Here is a 23,113-nt window from a genome sequence, read left to right on the forward strand (position 1 = left end):
ATCAGGCAAATTTAACAGCTGAATTCACCAGCGGTGCAGGCAAGAGAAACATTTCCATGAAAACACTAGGTTTACATATTTGGCAACAAAACTGACTAGCCTAAAATGAGATTTTTAAACAAATTATGAAAAATAAATAAATAATGCATGACAATCTTCTGTAGTAGGTATTGATTTTAGTTAATAGTAATAAACCATTTCCCCCAATCCTCAACCCAAGAGCAAGTGAAAATTTTAAAAACGAAAACCAAATGTAACTGAAGGGATTTAATAGAATTGCCTAGGGAAAAATGATGAAAAGTGAGAATGCTTCTAGGAATCCAAACGCACTAAACTGTATATGCGTCACAGGAAAGCAAAAGTGCGTAGCTACTCAATTAAACTCTCCATATGGCAACCAAGGAATCCTCCTTTGAGCCCAAATTCAGGAGCGAAGTGTGCCAAACCATAGTCCCAAACACACAAAGCAAAACAGATTTCATTTAAGCCTTGACGCCCCAACATGTTCAGGCTTCTACTTTTCTGCAGCCACCTAATTTAGGGCAGTGTTGGTGGTCAGGTGAGAAGCCACAGGGCATTTTATTGTGCTGTGGAGAGGTTAAGGGATTGTTTGTGATGGCTGCAACCACACAGCCTGGAGGACCATCAGGAGAGCAGGATGGGTTGAAGATGGCACCACACCCGCCAAGCTCGTGTCATACCAAACCATGCAGCGTGAGCCAATGAAAAGTCCATACCCATTTCCTGGCACCATGATTTCTTTTCTTTTCCACAAGTTTATTTTCCTTGCAAACATGCTACAGATCTGTCCATTTCAGTGACTTTATGTGCAAAGAGGTCAGGTGTCTCATGTTGCCACTGTTATGAGGGTTATGACTCTACAATATCTAGAAGTTGCTGGCAACAAAGAAAAGGAGGATTCTGAAATGGGTTTCATCAAACCTACCTGATGTGGCCTCCGAATATATCTGTGATGGGAGTGCGGATGAAGTCTGCCTGACGGGTAATGGATGTTTTGTTTCTGGGTCCAACTTGCTCCCACTCATCCTCACTGCCCTCTTCCTTTTTCTCAGCAGGGTCTTCTTCCACACCAGGCTGAGACTCAGGGCCGTTTGGTGTGGGGGCTTCTGCTCAGAGAGAAAGAAAAATAGCACACATATTTAATAAATATAAGCATGGCTGCGATTCGACCATAGGCACAGATAATCACAGCTATGCCTTTTATTCAACAGTTCTATGAACAAAGTTAATACAGATTAACTTATTTCAAATACAATATGGCCTGCTATTTTTGTACATTTTGCACATTTTGCAACACTAATGAAAATAATGCTATTTTTACAAAGCCAAAGGACGATCGACCATTGCATACAGCCAAGCAACACAAAGATGTGGTCACCCACTAGATTTTGCACTCCTTTAGCTTCACTTCAAATGCATCCGAATGTTGTAGCCCGAAAATGTCATCAAACAACAATTATTAAATATTACATGTTCTTAAGCCTAGTGTTCACTACATGACTCAAAATCATCTCCTTTGTTGTTTTGAGTTAGTGACTGGTCTGTGAAATCTCGGATCTCATGACTAACGGACTTGTGTGCACATTCCTGCAACAGGCTGAGATGAGTCCCAGACTCGACGACAGTTTACAAAACAGCTTGATAAATAGACATCTTGTCTTCAGGTGTGCGCACTGTCCCGACAAACAAGAGATGACAATGAGCCACAGCCAATGAAATATAGAGAGAGGGGGGCAAGTTATAGGAACAAGACAAAACAATAATAATTAAGCTTTACCCACAATTCCCTACACGCTGTATTATTTTCAGCTGTTTTATTAAATGTTTCCTTTTGAAAATAGCAAAATGTGCGAAAGCCATTATGTTCATGTTTGTTGAAAGAGGAGAGCAAGGATTGGGTAGCAGGAGACAAATTATAATTTCAGGGTTCCCAGTCTTTTTAGGGCACAATTTTCCAAGACATTTCCAGGACATTTTATTTGCCCATCAAGTGTAATACTTGATTTAAATGAACGCACCTATTTTTGATTAAGCTTTTAGTTTAGTATTTGTTTTTTTGACTGTAGTTTCTCACCTACAGATAAGCAGTTTGCTACATGGCCCAGTGTCATTATTAATCCCCGTTAAGCTGTGATTTAAGTGAACAAAATTCAAAGACTGTATGCGGTGCACACTTCAGAGTGCCCTGCTCGGTCATCTCTCATATACACACGCACACCAAGTGCGCATGATCATGATGAGGTGTTTTCAGTTTATGAGCGGCCGGCTTCACACTTATTTTGAAGCATGCATCACTTGCAAATGATATACTGTATTTTACAATTAAATCCCATACTTTTGCGGTTTATCATCACACTAGGACAAATCGGAATTTTGATTCCAGTAATTGTGCATCAAAATGTAAATTTCTCTCCAAACGTGTCATTTTCAAAGACATTCTGCATTTTATAGCAAATGCCATTTTTTGGTCAAAATTTTGTGATTGTCCGTTTTCTGCAAACTACAAGTGGTAACCCGGTATAAGCAGAGTCTGGTCGTTGAAGTATTGAAAATTAATTGTTTATAAAAAAAAAAAAAAAAAAAAAAAGTGGTCTGACTGCCATCGTTGTTTAGATCTCAAAAGTTTTTGGGGTTTACACAGCAATGTTGGACTATGTTAGCAGCAGTCAAACAGTTCTATTATACTAAAATATTTAGTATTAGACATTTTATAGTATTTTTCTAATTTTCCATGACTGAAAAACTATAGTGCAAAATTTCAGGTTTTCCAGGACACATGGGAAAAGATTTGCTGATTGTTTTAAATTGTTCAATAATTTGCAAATAAATAGCGGCGGTCGATTGATCGGTGCATCCCTAAAATCTAAGAAAAAAAAAATACACATTTTCACAAAACGAGCGAATATAGGCTGGGTACACCGAAGCACCTGATTTCAGTTGTAATAAGTGCAGAAATGAAACATACTCTCATCCTGTGGAGAGATAAGCTTCTTCAGTGCCAACATTTCCTCATGCAGTCCGTTTAGTATGAAACCAAGGTACTCCTCCGCATCCTCCTGACGACCCTAAGAGAGAAACAGATATAACTTAATAGCAAGCTCAAGACTGCCAGTAGTCAGCCTTTACCCAACTGCCACCCCTGAGACAACACTATGTTCTTCCACATCCGGAACACTGTATCCACAGACTCATATTCGCTAATGGCTGAAGAATGCTATAACAGAGGGGTTTATCTTTGTGCTTGGATCTTGTTCAATAGAGGATTCTGACTCAGACAAGAAACTCGTTCCTCCACATTAGTGAAGGTGCAGACAGATACAGACGGAGAGTTTGAACAGGAAGGTTTTGTCCAAAGGTACGTGGATAAAGTGTCATAAGGTTCCTCCATCAATGTAAGCCTGTTTTACTGTCCACAATGTAAAAATCAAAACCCTAAAGGCTGATTTATACATCTACGTTGAACCTACAGCGTAGGCTCTGAATAGTGGCCAATGTGTTGGTTTGCATTTAGAGTTCTGCATTGGTGTGTCTATGTCATTCTGCAAGTACACAGCCAAAATACTAAATTATACATTCGTAAACAAAAGCAATGTAAGAAACTGAATTTGTGATTTCAGAATTATTAAATTATTATAGCATTAAAAACGTTTTTTAATGCTATAGTATTACAAAAGTTATACTATAGCAAGTTGTAATATTAATAAGGCTACATATGTATTATACATGGTGCGTGTATTGCAGGGAGCAAATAAATAAGAAACATTCAGTGTGCTTGCACTTGAGTCGCTTATATAATAAATAAATATTCTGTTATACTTTTGAAAAATAAATCGAATAACTATCCCTCATTTGGCGAACACTTTATGAGTGTTGTTTTAAATACTTAATGCATAAAGGCAATATACCAAACTCTTATCAGGTGCTTTTGAATTTGCTGATAAATTAAAGCGTTCTATTTCCATTCATTATTAAATATGATTATTTACTCGAATCATCACGCAGATCAGAAAATTTGCAAGTAGAATGCAACACATTTCACTCACATGATTCAACCCCCAGGTATTAGCAATAATAGTGATGCTTATCTTAGGAAGCACCACTAATAATTGCTTTAACTGAAAACAGTTCAGGGTCTCTGATGCTTACCTTCTCAGAAAGGCTTGATTTGATGAGGGTGAGGAGTTTGTAGATATATGTGGGTTCAAAAGGAACACCTGGTTTTATGTCTTTTATCATCTTCTCTCCAGCAGCTATAAAAGAGAAATGAAAGCATGTGTTGCATATAAAACAGAGAAAAAGAGCAGTACCGTGAGATGCTGGTAAGGCTTTACCTTGCAGTTTGATCTTGGAAGAGACGGACATATTGCTGAACTCGTTCACAAGCCGGACACTACAAGAAAAAAATTAAAACAAAATAGCACCACTTATATTAACACCACAAGGACAGAATTTCAAATTAGTCCCTTTTCTTATTTTCAAATGCAATTTTCAAAAGTACAAGTATGAAGTAAATAAAGTGTGAAATAAACACAGGATTTAAAGAACATTTGAAATGTAGCTTGGAACTTACAAATTATCCATCATGGGTGTGGATGTGCAGGGTCTCTGCGTCTCGCTAAAAAGGGGAATAGACTTCATCAGATGATACATGGGGGGACATGCAATCAGGGCCTGCAGGGTCTGAATCTCAGAGTCAAAGGTCAAACAAACAGGATGAGAGAAGATTGACCAATTCAGTAACATTCAAACAGCTCAAAAAGACTGAAAGATCTCAAGTAAAAGAAAAGGATACAGCATTGATATAGCACCAGTTTCCCTTGTTTATCAGTCCTCTTGGTTGCAAAGACACTGGTTTGTGTATCAACTTCACATTCTCGATTAGTTCTGGAGTAGGAGAAATAGATCATGCTTGTGAAAGAATAAACTATGTTTGAAACTAGTGAAAGACAACGTAATGTCCATCACTGCCATCTTGCATCATGTGACTAATGCACAAGAAGCTGGTTAAGGCTAAATGAAGAGGACTCTGTACCACGCCTAGGAAAGGAGAATGAAAAAAAAAAATCATACAGCTCATGATAATGTGGAAATATTTTTTTTTATAAAAACTGGTGGCCCAAATTGCCAGATTATGAGCTCTAAAGGGGACTGTTTACCCAAAAATGTCAAGTCACAATTTACTCTTTACCCTCATGTTGTTCTATAACTTTTAGAGCACACAATCTGGCAACTTGGGCCACCTTGATGAATGACAGTGTTAGCTACACTGGTACATGGAGGTTAGCCAATCAAAACAGAAGTATTTTACATAAAGACTTACATTAGGTACAGTATCAAAAACATCACATTGAATTCAAAAGCCCAAGGTATAATTCAGTTAAACGTATACGCTGCACATCTGGGTATACAACGTGTGACGTTAATTTAATCATCAGCGGAGTGCTCGAGCACTGAACAAAGCGGCTCAATTTTTATAACCAGGCATACTCCGAACATGCATGCGCCTGAATTTATCTGCACCGATTAGTGGGGGTCCACAAGAAGGCAACTCACAGTTGAGCCATTGCGGTCACGAAGCAGCACTAGAAGATATAGTCGCCACTAAACAACAGGAGACAAATGTTGAAACGACAACAGTGGATCTACACGTCAAGAGCACATGTGATGAGTTCTGGAGATCCCTGCACATGTATAACTAGAGACTGCAGAACGATGAAAGCAACTTTATGGGTCAATGGTCCAGATTCTCATAGCATTCGTGCACATGCGCCAACAGCCCGTGCATGCACTATGCACGCAGTCAAACGCAGTATTCTTTGAAAGGCTATGCGCTTGACCGTACACAGACGGCAAGCATGTGGGTCAAAAACGAAGGGCAGAGAAAAAGTTTAAATAGTCATGTAAAACTATATTCTGACTGTTTTTGATGCAAGCCACAAATCTAGATAGAAAATTGAATGACCATGAGGAGACTCTTACACTACGGAGTTTAAAACCATGTTTGTTAGACCTCAATAATGAATGTAAACATGTGGCATGCATTTCCTAACCCATTAATGGTATAAAATGTATAGTGATAAGTATATATATATATATATATATGTATATATATATATATATATATATATATATACATACATACATACATACATACACGTGTGTATATATATGCATATATATGTGTGTGTATATATATGTACATATATATATATATATGTGTGTGTATATATATGTGTGTGTATATATATGTGTGTATATATATATATATATATATATATATATATACATACACACATATATATACACACATATATACATATATATATACACATATACATACATACATATACATGCATATATACACACACACACACGTGTATGTATGTATATATATATATATATATATATACACACACATATACATTATATACATACATACATATATAATGTATATACATACATATACATATATACATACATATAATGTATATACATACATATACATATACATACATATATATATATATATACATACATATATATATATATTTTTAATTTTTTTGGCCCCATCATCCAGCCCTAATACTAACATAATGTGGACTTCAAGGGGAAAAAAGCTATAAAACATAATATATAGTTTAGAATACCCCATTTAATAAAATGGATGGATTTAGACCAGGCCACACATACATAATTAAAATCACACACGTTTTGCTGCACCTCACAACAGAGCAGAAATCCAATCTCAAAATGCATAATGGCTCTGTAGGATTATTCAGAAAACTCAAACTCACACAAGGGCAGCCAATGGTCAGGACAAGAGATGAGACTCATCACTATTAGTGCCTGTCAAAGTCTCTTACATGAGGAGATTAGTGACACATTCTTGTTTCACATTCACTATTTTTATGAAATATTTTTATATACAGTATATGATTGATTAATAAAACAGATTCAACCAAACATAAATTGGAATTCCATTTGCAGACTTTAAGAAAACTGCAAAATATATATTTTATATACAGTCATATAAATGTCATCAATAGACCATCCACATTTCAGGAAGAGCAGGGAAACCCATAGAAAGATTTAATGGTGTGGAGTCAATAAGAATGTTTCCGTGATCTTTGGCTGAGGTCATAGTAAACTGGCTATTGCTTATTTAACATAACGCGACATTAGGAATAGTTTACTATTATGTACAATGACATTTTTTATATTCAACTGTAACTGTATGGGTCATGGTCTGAAGTGAAGCATGTGTGTGGAAGGAAATGTTCCCCTACTTTAGTTCTACATGTGGATAAACTGAGATTTATCATGAAATTTAACTCCGAGCACTGATGAGAGTAATTTGTAGTCATCTATGCATCACTGTGATGAGCTTGTCCATTAGTTTGTTTTGTTGAATTTGAGCAGAAGGAAAAGAAAGTACAGTCTTTAAAATGACTGTGAGCAAAGAGACCTTTTAGAACCTGTCATTGTGTTCAGGACCCACAGTGAGGCTTGAGCATTCCGATCACCAGAATGTATGTGTTGCTGCCTTCTTGTGGACAGAAATGTAAAATCACACAGAGTTAAGTTGTCAAGTTGCAATGTTCAGAGTTCAAAAAACGTTAAGCTCCAACAGCATGTCACAGATATTGCGATGATTACCTCACCCAACGTTTTGACCTCACAGTTTGTAATATATATATAAAAATAAAACACTGAGGATAATCCACTGACAATAGAAGTCTACGGCACAATTATTTGAAGACAATGTTCAACATTTGTTTTAAACCAATAGATGAGTCTAAATTTCATCCATAATTCATGTAGAACCCAGACATTACTTTTAAGACTGTGTTTTCCATGGTAGCAGATTTACACTTAAGATCTACAATTCAAAAGAAGCTTACATCAACTTAGGCCTTGTTCAGACCTGGTATTAACATCCGTTTTGGCAGATTCTATCATAAGTGAACAGCTGTGACGGATTGCTGTTCACACCTGGCATTAAGGGTGTGTTCACACTTAGCAGGTTTGGTAGGATTAAAACGAACTCTGGTGCGAATGCTCTGTTAGTGCGGTTCATTTGACAAGTGTAAACGCTGCCATCCGAACCTTGGTGCGCACCAAAATCCCCTGAATAGTGGGTCTCTGTCCGCTTCCAAACTCTGGTGCGGTTCGACTGATATATGAACACAGCATGGACCAAAGACAACTAAACGGACCAATGACAGAATGTGATGTCTGCACTGTACTTGAGTCTTTGATTTCAAAGGACAGAATGCACAAACATACCTGGTTCTTCTCATCATAGGAGCCATGTTGGCCATTATAGTTCGGTACAGGCGTCGGAACCGCCGTCTCCTTGCAGCATATCTTAATTTATGTGTGCAACGGAGCAATTCCTGGTGCTGTTTTGACACCTTTACACATATTAGCTCTTTGTTCTCAGCTGGTAAAAATACCACCATATATACATAAATCCAACAAGTGCATTTAGCCAAGCAGCCAGCATATTCAGCAAGTTCCGTCGCAAAATATACGTAATAAAACCAGTCCAATCAAGTTGTGAGCTTATTCATATGCCTTTTTTGTTTTGTTTCTTTAGGTTCAGTGTTAAAATTGTCAGTGTGAATGCTTAACGAACAAGGACTAAATGTAAAAATTTTATTTTTTGTCCGGACCAAGAGCACCTCTGATGTGTTTTCAGTATCCGGTATCAAGTGCAAGAGACCCTTCCACTCGATGTCATTGTCTACCACAAAACTTTTTGGACCACATTCACACCTGTATTTAGCACTTGTGATCGTATCACCAAAGATGGATGTTAATACCAGGTCTGAAATGGGCCCTAGATTCTGTTAACATTGACATTTTTACCCAAGTTTGCATTAACACATAGACAGGGGCCTTAATCGTTGACACATGAATTATGTGAACCAACACCATGCTCACTGCATTACATTTATATAGCTTTCATGTGGAGTTATATAAAGCCCCCAATAATAATGTGGAAATATACCTTTTTAGTTCACCCAAAAAATTATTTTAAATTTCAGGCCATTTCTCACCAAAACCTATCAAATGCCTTTGGAAGATGACTGAATATGACATACATGAGTCACATGGACTACTTTCAGGTCCTTTAAGATTGACTGTATATTGAATATTGTAGATACAATCCAATGCCATTGTATTAAAAAGACACTAATTAAAACCAAAAAATCTCATGAGTTCCACAGAAGAAACTAAGTCATACAAGTTAAAAACAACACGATAACGTGTAAAACATGACAGAATTCTCATGTATGGGTAAACAACTAACATTTGCTGGATAAAATAAATAAATAAAACTTACGGTGATAAATATCTTCTAAGAATTACATTGTGTAGGTTCACATTGAAACCTTTAACATGGCTAAATACTTTACCTGCCAACTTTGGGGACATAGGGTCTTCAGACACAGACACGGGGCCCTCGCGCACTTCGCTGGGCTTCTCAGGCAACTCTGTGGCAGCCGGGGTGAGCGCAACCACTGCAGGCACGCTCTTAACCTCAACATACGCTTGAGGACCTCCAGGCAGAGGCTTGGAGTTGTGAAAGAGGCTGGCCCAGGATTTTGGGGGATTGCAAACAGGTGCTGCAGGGGGAGCGGCCGAGACTACCGGCTGGACTTCACAGTCTAAGGGAAGAAGGGTGACAGAGGCAGACCGCTCCTTGCCTGTTTCAGACGAGTCTTTGAGTATGTCTGTGGCTCCAGCAGCCGGGGCCATCTCTGGCAGCCCGTTAGCCTCCCCTGAGCCCTCGGCCACCCCCTCATCAGTAGTTGCAGGAATTGTGGTGGCAGTGGGGCTGGCCACAGCAGCAGAGGGGGGAATGGGAGATGGTGGAGAAGGGCTATGACCTCCATTACCAAAGAGTACTGTGCTCTCCAGAGCTAGGTGTTCTGCATGCTGCTCTGCAGTCCTGGCACTCTGTGCCACCCCACTGCTTTGAGAGGACGAAGATGAAGTAGACAAAGAAGCTGCTCCGTTTCTGTCTGACAAAGAGGCATCTCTGCTTGACAAGTCCAACGATGAATTGTCAGGGCTATCACAAGTCCTAGTAGGGGCATTTTGGGCTTTCGATAATGCGCATGTTGCAGGAGGAATGTGCTCATCCCCCAACATGTCCTCTGAGCCCGGAGCATTTGGAGTGTGTCCATTTACCAGCCCCGACCCCCCAATGCTTTCTGCAGCTAGACCAGTGCTGTTAATGTTGCAACCTTCCAAGTAGTTATAGTATCCCGGTGGCCGTTTTTTCTTTTTCTTTCGTTGTCCCAAGCCACCAGAAACCCCATCCATGTCAGAGCAGGTCTGATGGATGCCCAGGACTGAAGTCTCAGAGTTGTCGCAGCACAGGGAGTTGAAATCTGCGCCATCTGGTATATCAGCAACCGGCGAGGCTGAGGGAAGGGCCATCTGAGATGGTTGGCAGCCTAAGATGAACTCAGGGGCCTGAGGATTAAGAATGCTAGACACTTTGTACAGAGAGTCTTTCATTGCCACTGGCTCTGCATTCATTACCTCATCCACGCCAAACTCTATATGCTGGTAGTCGTCTCCTGCAATTCAAAACATTTCAGTCAGACTGAGGAAATGTAAACGGGGTCTATAAAACAGAGGTTGGCATTCAAAAACAAGTATTTCTAAATGTTTAATAAATAAAAAAAAACTAAAAGTTTTCCAAATTTAAAATGGTCTAAATTAGTTGTAAAAATCTGATGTTATACTGGAATTAAGGTAAAAAATATTAATTGCATTTATGCACCATGCATCATAGAGTTATTACGTTAATCAAATACAATGGATCTGATTTGAAACACTAAAGAGATTGTGGTGCTGATCTGTGCAGACTTTAAGCAGTGAAGGATAGTTTAAAGTGAATGAAAACGGCGTTAGTGAATGCAAGTCACATGTACAACATTCATCAAGTCTCAAAATGTGCCCAGTAATCAGCAAATTTAAAGCAACCAGAAGTCAACATGGAAACAAAAGTTCCCAAGCAATGAATGAATGAAGATTAAATCACGTCCTCTGTTAGTAATCATTATAGGAGTTTTATTTAAAGAAAGCATGGAGAACAAACTCATAAGCAGGTTGTGGACAGTCAAAAAGAGTCTCGATTTCAGTGGGTTTTCTGTTAGAGGTAAAGAATATCAATGGATTCACATTCTTAGTCCACTCGAGAAGTGATGGATTTTGGTAGAGAAACTTCCAGAGAGGTACAAAAGTTTGTCATAGTAGCCTCCTGCCAACTCCAAGGATCGCAGGTAGGAGCATATATATGCACCAGAGAGAGAGACACCTGGCATAAGCATGCAAAGCTCCACAGAGTAAATGGACAGACAGGAATGAGAAAGTAGAAAAAGGGGAAGGTTTAGAAAGCGGTCAGTGTTTAAGACCTGGGTGTTGAGTAAGGCGCAGCGTAATGAACCGAAAACTCACCGCAAACCTGCCGTCTCAATGATTCCGTTATGTAAGGCACAGCAGGAGTGCAGTAACCTCCTAAATAATTGATACAGATGAGGGTGAAGGTCACAAGTACCCGAGAGGGCAATATGATACTGTCTCGGGACAGATTAAGACTACAGAAATGGACATGTATTCTAAGGAGGTTTACATATGTAGAGGCTCATTCTAAAAATTAAGGATTAGGATGCAAAAAGGGACAGATGAAAATTACTGATTTTCTTTTCTCATGTGTGAAAGTGCAAGATATGATCAATGAATACAAATTTATTTAAAAACACTGTTTGAGAGATTATGTGGGAGTCTGATTACCTTATTCTGATTAAGGTAATCTTTAATATATTAACTCCTAATTTATTATGTGCAGCAGTGTTTTTAAGTGTGCAATATTCAGGTGAGGCTTTGATCTTACCTGAGGGATGACTGACGCAGGAGACTTTATCATTGAAGGGGGGAAGCTGATAAGAAATTTGCATCAAATCACTGAGTCACATGAAGTCAATAAAAGCACACGTACAAAAAAAACTATATTCCAAAATCTATCAATTTAACTGCATGTTATCTGAACTAAAGACAGTTAGAATTGTTATAACATGTACTTTGTAGTGGAAGTTCAGCGTTTAATTCTTGCAATTAAAGCTTCCACATTCTCAAAAGGAATAGGTCGCCCAAAAATAAAAATTACATCATTTATTTGCCCTAATCTCATTTGAAGCCCATATTACTTTCTTTTGTGGAGCACAAAATAATATATTTTAAAGAATGTTCAAGACGCTCTTGTTAACAAAAGGCAGACATTAAGAAGGAGCTGTCTAGTGTCAAAAGAGGATTAAAAGAAAAAGGAAAAAAGAAAAATCACAAAAAGTAGTCCATGCAACTTGGGTTACCAAGTTATTTAACTTGGTGGTGGTGTAGTGGGCTAAAGCATATAACTGTTAATCAGAAGGTCGCTGGTTCGATCCCCACAGCCACCACCATTGTGTCCTTGAGTAAGGCACTTAACTCCAAGTTGCTCCGGGGGAATTGTCCCTGTAATAAGTGCACTAAGTCACTTTGTATAAAAGCATCTGCCAAAATCAATTAAAAAAAATAAAATACAATTAAAATAAATAAGTTATACACTGATAATTTAGAATACATTTAAAAATGGTTGTCCAATATATTGGAGCACTCCATTTTCATCCTTTTTGAAGCTTCATAACCCCTGGTCACTGAACAAGCATATGCAATGAAATGAAAGCTAATAGCATGGGGGGGAAATAATAGCTTAGATAAACAATAGTCTGAGTCTAGAGCAGTCAGGATTATTACATTTAGCTGATGATTAATTTGTTAAACAGATAATTGTCATATTTATTAAGGTGGTAATAAATCAAATACAATGGGGATATAGGATTTATTTTTAGGAATGACATGAACAATAATGTTTTAAATATTAAAATATTTGTAAATACTTTCTTTTTGGTCAAATTGAGTTAGTGAATTTTACATGTACACTGTTGTTTTTGGAACTAAGTTTATAATTGTTTCATTAAAAGTAAAATATAACTTCATATATTATATTATACAATACAATTGTTAAACATTTCTAGCGGTTCCTTAGAATTGGGAGTGGCTTTGTGCGGATTTCTTCCACTTCAGTGGAAACGCAGCCTCAGACTGATGATCCGCGTTCGTTCCAGATTGATTCCATCTTGACTGCAAGACATGACGATGGTTACGCCCTCTCTTCGTCTCTAGTGAGCAGCTCGACAAAACAACAGTGCCGGTTACATCATATCTGATCTTTCTGCGCTGAATTCTTGAATATTTTGCTCTAGCACTGAAACGCACTTCACTGATGCCCTGTCCCGGGCCGCAACCATATCCTCTTTTCCCCACATGTGTGTGTTTCCAGAGCACCTTTAGACCATAAAATGTTTTTCTTTCTAAATTTAGTTTTATTAATCAGCATGTTCCAAGCCTTTAATAATAAACAAATAGATTTCAGTTCTAATTTTGTGAAATTATTCAGATGTCATCTCTGACAAGGATGAAAGACAAAACAATTACTAGTTTGTAGCCTAGTCTTTCTCACTTTAATGAAAATAGAAAAATGGTCCATTCAGACTTTTACATTATATATACACCTTCATTATGATTCAAAATGAACAGATCATCTTATAACATTCATATCTAACTGCAATCAAACTCTAATAAACTCTAAAAATATTGTAATATTTTCATAGAAGATCCCTCAGACACCACTGCATTGGCTGTGTCTGGGCCCCCAACGCAGTTTTGTAAAGACTAATTAGACCATTTAGGATTTTGTTTTCTCTTTTTTTGGAAATTAAAAAAAAATGTGCAAATGTGATTGAATATAGTGATAAATATCGATATCGAATGAAATGAAAATAGTGATAATATTTTTTGCCAAATCACCCAGCCCTTCATTCACGTGTTGTTTTAATGCTCTTTGATTAATAAACCCATGAGCCTTCATTTCAAAATGAAGCAAAACTTTTGAGATTTAGTTTCATAAATTTCATCACTCAACAGAAAGAGTAAGCGTGCATCTCCTCCTCGTCACTGCATGTCATTAACACAGCGTGTATGAACCTGATAGGAACATGACATTCCAAGGTCATTTAAAGTGAGGCAGGAGCACTTCGAGTCCACAATCAAAGTTTATATTTGTTGGTTTATAGTGTCGAGAGTGTTTGGTGCGAGGCTCTGCTGACCGCGCATGCATCAAGTGCCCTTCCAGACAGGATCTTCTCTGGTTGACATCAGCGGTGAAGCCAAGTGATGCTCGGGAGTTCAACTGACTGACACACAAACGTGCCGTTGATGGCATTTATATATTTCTTAATTCGATTGGAATTTGAAATGCACAATAAATCACCGTTATCTCAAATATCACTGTGAGCAGGTGTTTATTTAATAATCACGACAGGCCCATCTGAAACAAATATTTGGCCAAGACATTGGTGCTTCTCTATTTTTGTCCTTTTAGGAGATTCATAGGCCCTGGTCACTACACACTTTCATTGCACAGAGAGAAGAGGGGTAAAAAAATAAATAAATAATAATAAGCTCAGATTCTTCAGAATATCTTATTTTGTGTTCCATAGAAGAAAGTCATACAGGTTTGGAACAATATGACACTGAGTAAATGCCAATTTTCATTTTGAGGTGAACTTACCATCAGAAAAGGGGTTCTACAAAACTATGATATGCAGTTTTATAAACTGATGGTTTAAGAGACTTCAATATTTAATTAATTATTAAATTAAGTAGCAGAGACATGGAACTGTAAAACATTCAAAAACACCAAATTAAAACAGACTGCACATAAAAGTTAAGATTTATAAATATTTTTATATTGGTTAATATAATGGTTTTTACCTCAACATAACAACGGGGAGTCACAAAGAACTGATTGAACTCATCCGGGCTGAACTCCCCGAAGATGTACTGTGGGAAAACAAAACAAACAGAAGAACATCTGGTTAGGTGACACTTAATGATCTGTAGCATTGATTTTACCTTCTTGTTAAATTGCAAATACAAGCTTATATTAGCACAGGGCATGTCATAACACTACACTGGGGTAACCGGTTTGCAATCAGATTGAGCATCATGCTATTTGAGACTATTATTTAAGTTCTAAACCCCCCCCCTCTCTTATTAGAGGACAATCAAAGCTCTGTGTACGAGTGTAAGTGAGGACATGGCAGCCATCATCACCACATTATTGCAAGATCAGGTTGGGTGAAAGTAAAGAGCAAGTTGTAAACTGATGAGTCATGCAGCATGGCAAAATGGCTCCCTCATCCCCCACACCACAGGGCAAAGCAATGCCAAAAACAGACTCTTCACACACTCACTTTGGCCAATGTGTAAAATGCTAGTGTTTGAGTGCAAGACATCCTCAAGTTACTGAACACATATATATATGAAAATATACATATACACACATATGAATATATATACAAAAATATACAATTTACTAGTAGAGCATTTTACTGAGCTGGAACTCTGCTGTACAGTCAGAATATAATAACTAGTCCTATAGATAAGATGCTAAAGTAAAAATTCAGTGTCTAATTTTAAAGGTTCCAGATGCTAAGATTTTACAAAAATGTAAATATGCATGTAAACATGTAACAATATATATGAAAAATCATTTAGAATATTATATTAAAGACATCATATTTATAAATGGAATGTTTTGCATTTTCTAAAATCTAAAATGATGAAAAATAAATGAAATAAAATGTCAAATAATTTCATAAATGTACCAAGTTAGAAAGTTTCCAGTATAAGTTTCAGCATTAGCTGTAAGATAATTTCTTGTATATGTCAGCAAAACGGACATTGTAACTGAAATAAACCCACATGAATCGATATCGAAAACGTGCGAATTGGAATCAACTCTGGAAATCTGCATCAATACCCAGCCCTATTTGGCACACATCCAAAACCCTCCCAAAAAAAATCATTTTCTATTAAATTGGATGAATATTAGAATTTCACTTTTTAATTTGACAGCTTTAAAAAAGGTGTGATATTTCAGCAGTAACTTCATAGCCATGCAGGTATTTAGGGAGGCCTGAAAGTGTCAGAGGTTAAAAACACTCACTAAACGTGCACTTAATCCTCTCGTCACATTCACTATTAGCTGCATGAAAAGAGAGAAACTGCAGTTCAAGCACAAGTAACTGTTTGCCAAACACCGACCTACATTGCTGAAATGGCACCACAAGGGACAAACAGAAAGCAGCAATCCAACGGCCTCTGGATGGCTAGTGCAATCACAACAGAATGAATGCCTCTTTGCCTCTTTTTCACAGATGTGCTGTACTAAGCTCACACTCGCCCTTCATTTGGAGTGGGAATTACCACAAATTAATCAACGGTCACGATTGTTGGTGTGGATGACACCGGGAGACCGGTGGATCTACAATTCTTGTTGTCATGTTGTACTTTAACACATGTACAAGGTTAATGCAGTAACTGTATCGTTCATCTATAGAGAAACACTACATGATTACATTGCAGGGCATGAAATTCAGCGCAGTATTGCGCACAATTTTAACAATTCCCGCAAGTTCCACGTTTATAATGCGGGAATTCTAGGGCTGCACCCAACCAAAGATTTTCCTAGTCGACTAGTCGTCGTTCATTTAAGCCATTAGTTGACTAGTCGTTGCACGTTTATGATATTATATTACTAAAACATATATATTTTGGGGGGCATCAGAAAAGTGTTGGAGTTCCAGTGCTGAGAAAGAATATTATAAGTAACATTGCTAACACTGTTCTACATTACAGAGAAATACTAAACCATAATAACGAGCATTTAAAATATACATTTTACAAGCGCACGCACGAAGCGAGCCACAACGACACCGGCAAAAGCAGTAATGATCCTGAATGTGTTGGAAAAACCTAGGTTTAACCCTAACCCTGTGCAATGAAAATGATCCCATAGTACCACCTGGCGTCATACCAGTGGTAATACCGGTGTTCATCAGTTTCCTGCCGAGTTTCTTTTTTCCATGCGACCAACCAAAACTTGGTCTACCGAAACTCCTCTCATCGACTATTGTTTGGTCAACTTTCAGGGGCAGCCCTAGGGAATTCCCACACAAATGTATACTCGTTAACATGTACAGTAACTTAATTTGTATATGACCACACAAATGAACAAATCAGATCAATAATTTTGCCTTTTATAATATTGGAATCAGCACAATAATCTGTGCTACAGAGCGCACTGTGAGCATGAACATGCAGTATACGGTTAATTTGACATGCACTTAACACCATGTCTCTGCAAGAGAGCAGCACGATCACACTATCGTTCCTGTTAATTAATTTTAAAAAGTGACCGTGTGTGACATTGGAGCAGTCTAGTTTTGCTTCATCGCATTGTGCAGCTCATACTATAGCACCTTTGACAAGGCAGAAACAGCAAAAACTGTTGCGTTAAATGCTACCAGAACTAGTGATGGGTGAAGAGAAATGCCTAAAACGGATAACTTCATCTTTATAAAACACCGGTTACATCTCTCATCTTAACCTCTCTGACGCTCCATCCGACCTATACAGGTATTTTCTCTGCTTTGTGAATCAGTCCATATTAATAAAGCTAGTAGAGATGGGCTAAAGTACTCGGACGTGGCAGCAATGCTTTCCCATGAAAATGATGATCGATGGTGATAAAGCATGTTGTGACCAATTTGGTCAGCAATTGACTGATACCAAACATACTGAACTGATTTTTATTTAGCTATTTATTGTATTTTAATGGTCAGCAATTGACTGATACTAAACAGTACTGATGTTTAAGCTATTTATTGTATTTTTATTTATTCTTTATTTTCTCAGTGTTCATTTCTAGAATTTGACAATGTAAAATAATTATTTGATAAAAATATTTCAGAAAGCAGCCTTCGGAGTACCTTTGCATAGTCATATCAGTGCAAAATCTACACAGAAAATCTGTTTTCATTCCAGATACAAAATTAACTATATTGGGCACCATATCGATAATTTGTGAATTTCCCCCTCTAAAATCGGTATCGGTCGGGCTATAAAGACATATGAAAGAAATTTTCTTCGTTAATTATACAAGTGACCTAACTAGGTACAATAGGAAAAAAATGTATATGATATATTGTATCATTTTGGCTTTTGAAATGAACAAAAAAAAAAAAAAAATTATATTGCATATATTGTTGTTACATGTTTAAAGTTTAATTGCATAATAATGCTTTTTACAAGTATTTACAATGATTCGTTGAACACACGCTAAAACCATTACTGTCTCTTTAACAAGAGAGGCATTTCTGAAATGAGCATCTGTAAATGATCACGTTCATTTACAGACACAGGAGAGGACTCGAATGGTTTAACCTAATTTGTACCAAGGAGGTTTAGAATTAAATATTTATTTTTTGTTGTTTTGATCAACAACCAAGTGTAGAGAACAGAAAGGGTATTAAAAGAGTCATTATTCACTGACTAATGGGTCATGTGGATCTAGTTTTTCGACACCCATTACAAGGAACACCTTTTACTCAACACGCAGTTAACTCTTTCCCCGCCAGCGTTTTTGAAATAAAGTTGCCAGCCACCGCCAGGGTTTTTGACGATTTTCGCTAAACTTTAATGGCCCGCAGAATATTTTCTTCCATGAATATATGAAGATGCTATATATCAAAATAAAGATCTGGGCCTCTGCTTTTAGGCAAAAAAAAAAAAACGATTTTATTTTATCTTCATTTGTTCTTTTTTTATTGCGACTTGAACAGAGGTAGGTTTTGTCAAAAAACAACATTTCAGACAAAAAGCTGAGAAAAAGGCATGTTTCTGTCTGATATTTTGAGCTTCTCATACTCCACTTCTTCATGTTTGAGACGATCGCAGTCTGTTTCTTTGATCAAAGAGTTGCGTACTCTTTCAAAACATGGGGGTCTTCCTTACCGTATAACACCTAAAACACGGAAACCCGGAAAATTCCGTGTTTGGCGGGGAAGCGTTTTTTCATAAAACACGGAAAATTCCACGTTTGGTGGGGAAAGGGTTAAAGGATCTCGCTACTGAATACTCCAACACTATACTACACAATTACCGGTGAGTGAAATCTAAACAATTACCATCCAGTTGCCAAACATATAAATTAGTCGCACAGCGCAACAGTTGGTTGCGAGTGATTTCCTATCATTGTAGTGGAGGGTTTTGCATAGATTAAAAGATAAATCTTGGGATTTATGGCATAATAAAATATTTTAACTCAAGTCTTTCACTCATTCTTTTGAAGTAATAACCTACATTTTGCTGCAGTGGAACAGGTAAGCACACTGTGATTTCAAGAAAAAATGTCAAACAAACCCATCAGGCGTGTCACTGGATTTTCTGGTTATAAACCTGGCTGCTTACAACTTCTAAAGTGCCTAATTAGTGATCTTCTAAACATAGGCACTGAAAGTGCAGAGGCGCTATTGTTCTTCTAAGGATTTTTATTATTCTTTAATACTTTTTCTGTACTTTTGGGGTACTTAACATGCGTGAAAATTCTTGAAATTTGCACACACACAGAGTCGTGACCAATAGGGCTGAGAAAAGTTGAAGGGGGGGGGGGGGCGTGCAGGGGCCTCTTTTTCACCTAGTCACCAAAATTGGTATATGCATAGTTCTCATCAAACCGAACAATATTCAAACTAAACAGCCATTAGTGCCACCCTACAGGAAGTCAGCCAATTTGAACGGTCTGAAAATCGCAGGCGCTAAACTTTTAATATTCCTCCTAGGGCGCTCAAGAGACCTACACAAAATTTGTGCAACATCATGCCAAGATATTGTAGATGCTACGACAGCAAAATCTGTAACTAAAATATACCCACATGAATCAATATTAAATCAAAAGCTTATCAATTGGAATTGAACAGGGAAATCTGCATCAATACCCAGCCCTAGCAGCATTATTGTTCAGCCGAACAAGACCACAATATCTGAGAAAGTCAATAGTCGTTTTTCCACCATAAGGCCATTGCAAGCCAGGATTAACAACTGATTAGCCGGGGCCAACAGCCTCAGACCTCGAGACCAAAATCTATCTGCCTTCCCACCATCGGGCCAACTGTCCTTAAGTTGTTGCCCTAAACCCACCCCCTTAATATGATGCCTTGGTAACAACGTCTCACACAGCCTGCCCATTTCACAAGCAAGAGGGAAACTCAAGCTGAGGTATCAGACTATTGAGATTGGCTAGCCCACGAAATGAACACTGATTTGTATGGTGCCTTCAATTTTTATTAAATTTTTTCCCTAACCTGTACTGTTGTGTGCTGCATACACAACTTGGCAAGTTCAGAGACAATATACTTGATCCTGTCCTCGTTAGGCAGACAGCGTTTATCTAACGTTGATGACTTCCATCAGACCAAATAGTCGGAGCTCTCATTTCATCTACTGACCAGTACTGATGATTCTTCATTCTATGTTGATCTGGGATTTAAGAATGGAGTGTTTTTGTGCTGAAATCTCTGGCCTGATCTTCACCTTGGATGATGACCCCGCCTCTATCCCCATTTGGCAGAGGCGGCATAATTTAGCCACAAAAGTGACCTGGCACGCATTAGCATGCGATATTTATCACAATATTGAATCACATTTGCAAATTGTTTTGAATTTCCAAAAAAAAAAAGAGAACTAAATGCTAAAAAGTCTAATTAGTCTTTACAAAACTGCATTGGGGGCAGTGGTGTCTGAGTGGAAACATACGATAAGAAAGCTAAACTGCTACGGTTTATAGCAACAGGCATGTCTAGATGTAGAACACAGGCTAAATATAAAAAATTACTCAAAAGCTTTTTGTCGATATCGTGTTTTATTATCGCGATAAATATTGATATCGTTTTATCACCCAGCCCTACTTCTCAGGACATTTCCGTAGTTCAGACAAGCACTTTTATACAGACAAACCTATTTTATAGGTATGGCACCTTCAGATGGAGCACAGAAAGCTAGTTCATTGCTATGCAAAGTGTTACACAATGAATCTCAATGATCAAAATTTACTTTTGTGCTACCATCCCCAAGTCACAGTGTGTTATTTCAATTGGGATTGCCAGTGCATAACAGCTCACTGAGCTTTAAAAACAGATGCCATCATACTTGGAAAGTGCCCATCAGCTGCCAAAAGTTCTCATTTCTCTATATTAGGCTACAAGGTATATCGGCTAAACATGGCTCATCATAAACTGCCACACCCAGACCTGCAATACTTCCAAATTCCTTTTATAGTTCAGGTCTTCACGCTAGAACTCATCTTAGTCGATTTTATCTGAAATATCCCATCCAGCATTGCACAATTCTAGTTAACAATGTTTGGCAAAGTTAGTCACACACTGTTAATAGATACAAAGGCTCACAGAGCTTGTAACATGGTTGAAAGTATGAACCAGGCCAAGGACATCCAATGGTGTAGAGCAGCATGCACTTAAAGCATGCACTTAAGTAATTCAGAAACTATCGTTTATACCATGTGGTATTCCAACAACGTTGTGAATTTATTCTAAATTACAGTTAACTTCACATCTGTTTGACATTTGTGAATGCAGTGGTAGCAGTACATCATAATGAACCATAGCTACTGCTGCTTCAAGCCCAACAAACTGTTTGTTTTTTGATCAATTATGATGTGTGAACAATAGTAAACATTCATCACAACACAAAAAGAGTTGCAACAATTATGCACTGCCCATTTTTAAAGAATAAACAGGAATGAAAAATCATGAAAGGTCATAGTAGGTGTTCCAGAAGTATATTTTCAGTCCTTTTTTATGCATTTAAAGCTTTAAGTGTTTAAGATTAAAGGGATACTCCAGGATGAAGCATTAAGCTTTGTATCAGTAGAAAACCAGTAGTATTTTCGAATTACCCTGCTTCCCCCCCTCATATCCCCATGATATGAGAGAAAATTTCATTTTTAGTCTGGAAAAAATCGTCATTTTGCGTCATCGGAGGATTTTTGGGACAGAGGCTTTAAACTACAGCCAGAATTAGTAGCTAGTTCCGCATGTTTTCACCACTCCTATATGAGGCGGGATCTTACTCATAGAATGTAAAGGTAGTGTCAGCCATCTTTAAGCTAAGCTAACAGGCTCTTGCTCTGTAAAACTTTGTATAATAGTCTAATCACGATGGCGGAAGAAAGTTTTGAAGTAATGACAGATGGGGATTTCGAAGATCTTTTGTGTGAATCGGATGCTCGCAGCTACCTATGAGCCGCAATACAGCGACGAACAGTTGCGGGAGATGGAGGAACAAGAGGCGGCCGGAGCAGCTGCTGCAGCAGGGGAGCAAGACCTGCTTGGCGGTCAGGAGGAAGAGCTCGAGCTGGGGCGAACTGGTGGTGTCAGTGCTCTCGCTGTGCGTCTATGCAAACAGATAGAGAGTCCTATTGCTGTCGCGAATTTCAGCGATGCCATTTTCTTCTGCATGAGATCGCTGAATCCGCTGATGAAACTGCACCACTAGCATGTGTAACTGAGCACCCAAGTTTTGTACCACACATGGACAGGGGGGTCCTGGAAACTTATTTCAGGATCCCAAAGATAAATTGGAAACACCAGCCAAAGCCTGCAGGGACAAATGGACGGCTTAGTGTAAAGTGAGTATTTGTTTTGTATTTCTTTTTGTTACTAAGACGTAATGTACAGAGTTTGGACACCCGGCACAATCGTGGTTTGGGAGTGGCCTCGTAAGTGCGGCAAAGCAAGTGCATTCTGGGAGTTGTTGTCTTTCAGCCACATGAGTAAAAAAAATAAATTTTTTGCCTTTTCTCAGTCTAGAATGCTTCAAATTCAAAAATAATTTCACATTTCTACTACATAAATGACCACTATTAAATACACATTCATCTTCCCACAGCTGGAGTATCCCTTTAAAGTACCCATTTTAAGTGATTTTAACTAGTACGAATTTGGACAAATTAGCTTGAAAAAAGGTGACCTTAGATGAAAGATGTGTGTTTTGCATACCTGAATAAAACACCTTTAAAAACAATTGTTTTTGCATAAGCATAAGTATGCAT

At 37.9% G+C, this 23,113-nt stretch overlaps 1 protein-coding gene across 2 annotated transcripts in view; it reads right to left on the reverse strand.

The window, feature by feature from the left end:
• LOC127660522 (ubiquitin carboxyl-terminal hydrolase 10-like) overlaps positions 1–23,113 on the reverse strand; it is a 44,999-nt gene that overhangs the window by 17,944 nt on the left and 3,942 nt on the right. Inside the window, exons 2-11 of one of the 2 annotated variants that reach the window (XM_052150826.1) lie at positions 14,914–14,982; positions 11,936–11,981; positions 11,500–11,559; positions 9,444–10,616; positions 4,814–4,905; positions 4,592–4,701; positions 4,353–4,411; positions 4,168–4,271; positions 2,987–3,086; positions 947–1,127 (exon numbers count right to left, since the gene is read on the reverse strand). In XM_052150826.1, coding sequence (XP_052006786.1) covers positions 947–1,127; positions 2,987–3,086; positions 4,168–4,271; positions 4,353–4,411; positions 4,592–4,701; positions 4,814–4,905; positions 9,444–10,616; positions 11,500–11,559; positions 11,936–11,981; positions 14,914–14,982 — 1,994 coding nt within the window. The remainder of the gene's footprint in view (positions 1–946; positions 1,128–2,986; positions 3,087–4,167; positions 4,272–4,352; positions 4,412–4,591; positions 4,702–4,813; positions 4,906–9,443; positions 10,617–11,499; positions 11,560–11,935; positions 11,982–14,913; positions 14,983–23,113) is intronic. The other variant, XM_052150835.1, reaches the window with a different exon arrangement.

This window comes from Xyrauchen texanus, chromosome 2 (genome assembly GCF_025860055.1).
Source record: "Xyrauchen texanus isolate HMW12.3.18 chromosome 2, RBS_HiC_50CHRs, whole genome shotgun sequence".
In the NCBI taxonomy this organism is placed as follows: domain Eukaryota; kingdom Metazoa; phylum Chordata; class Actinopteri; order Cypriniformes; family Catostomidae; genus Xyrauchen; species Xyrauchen texanus.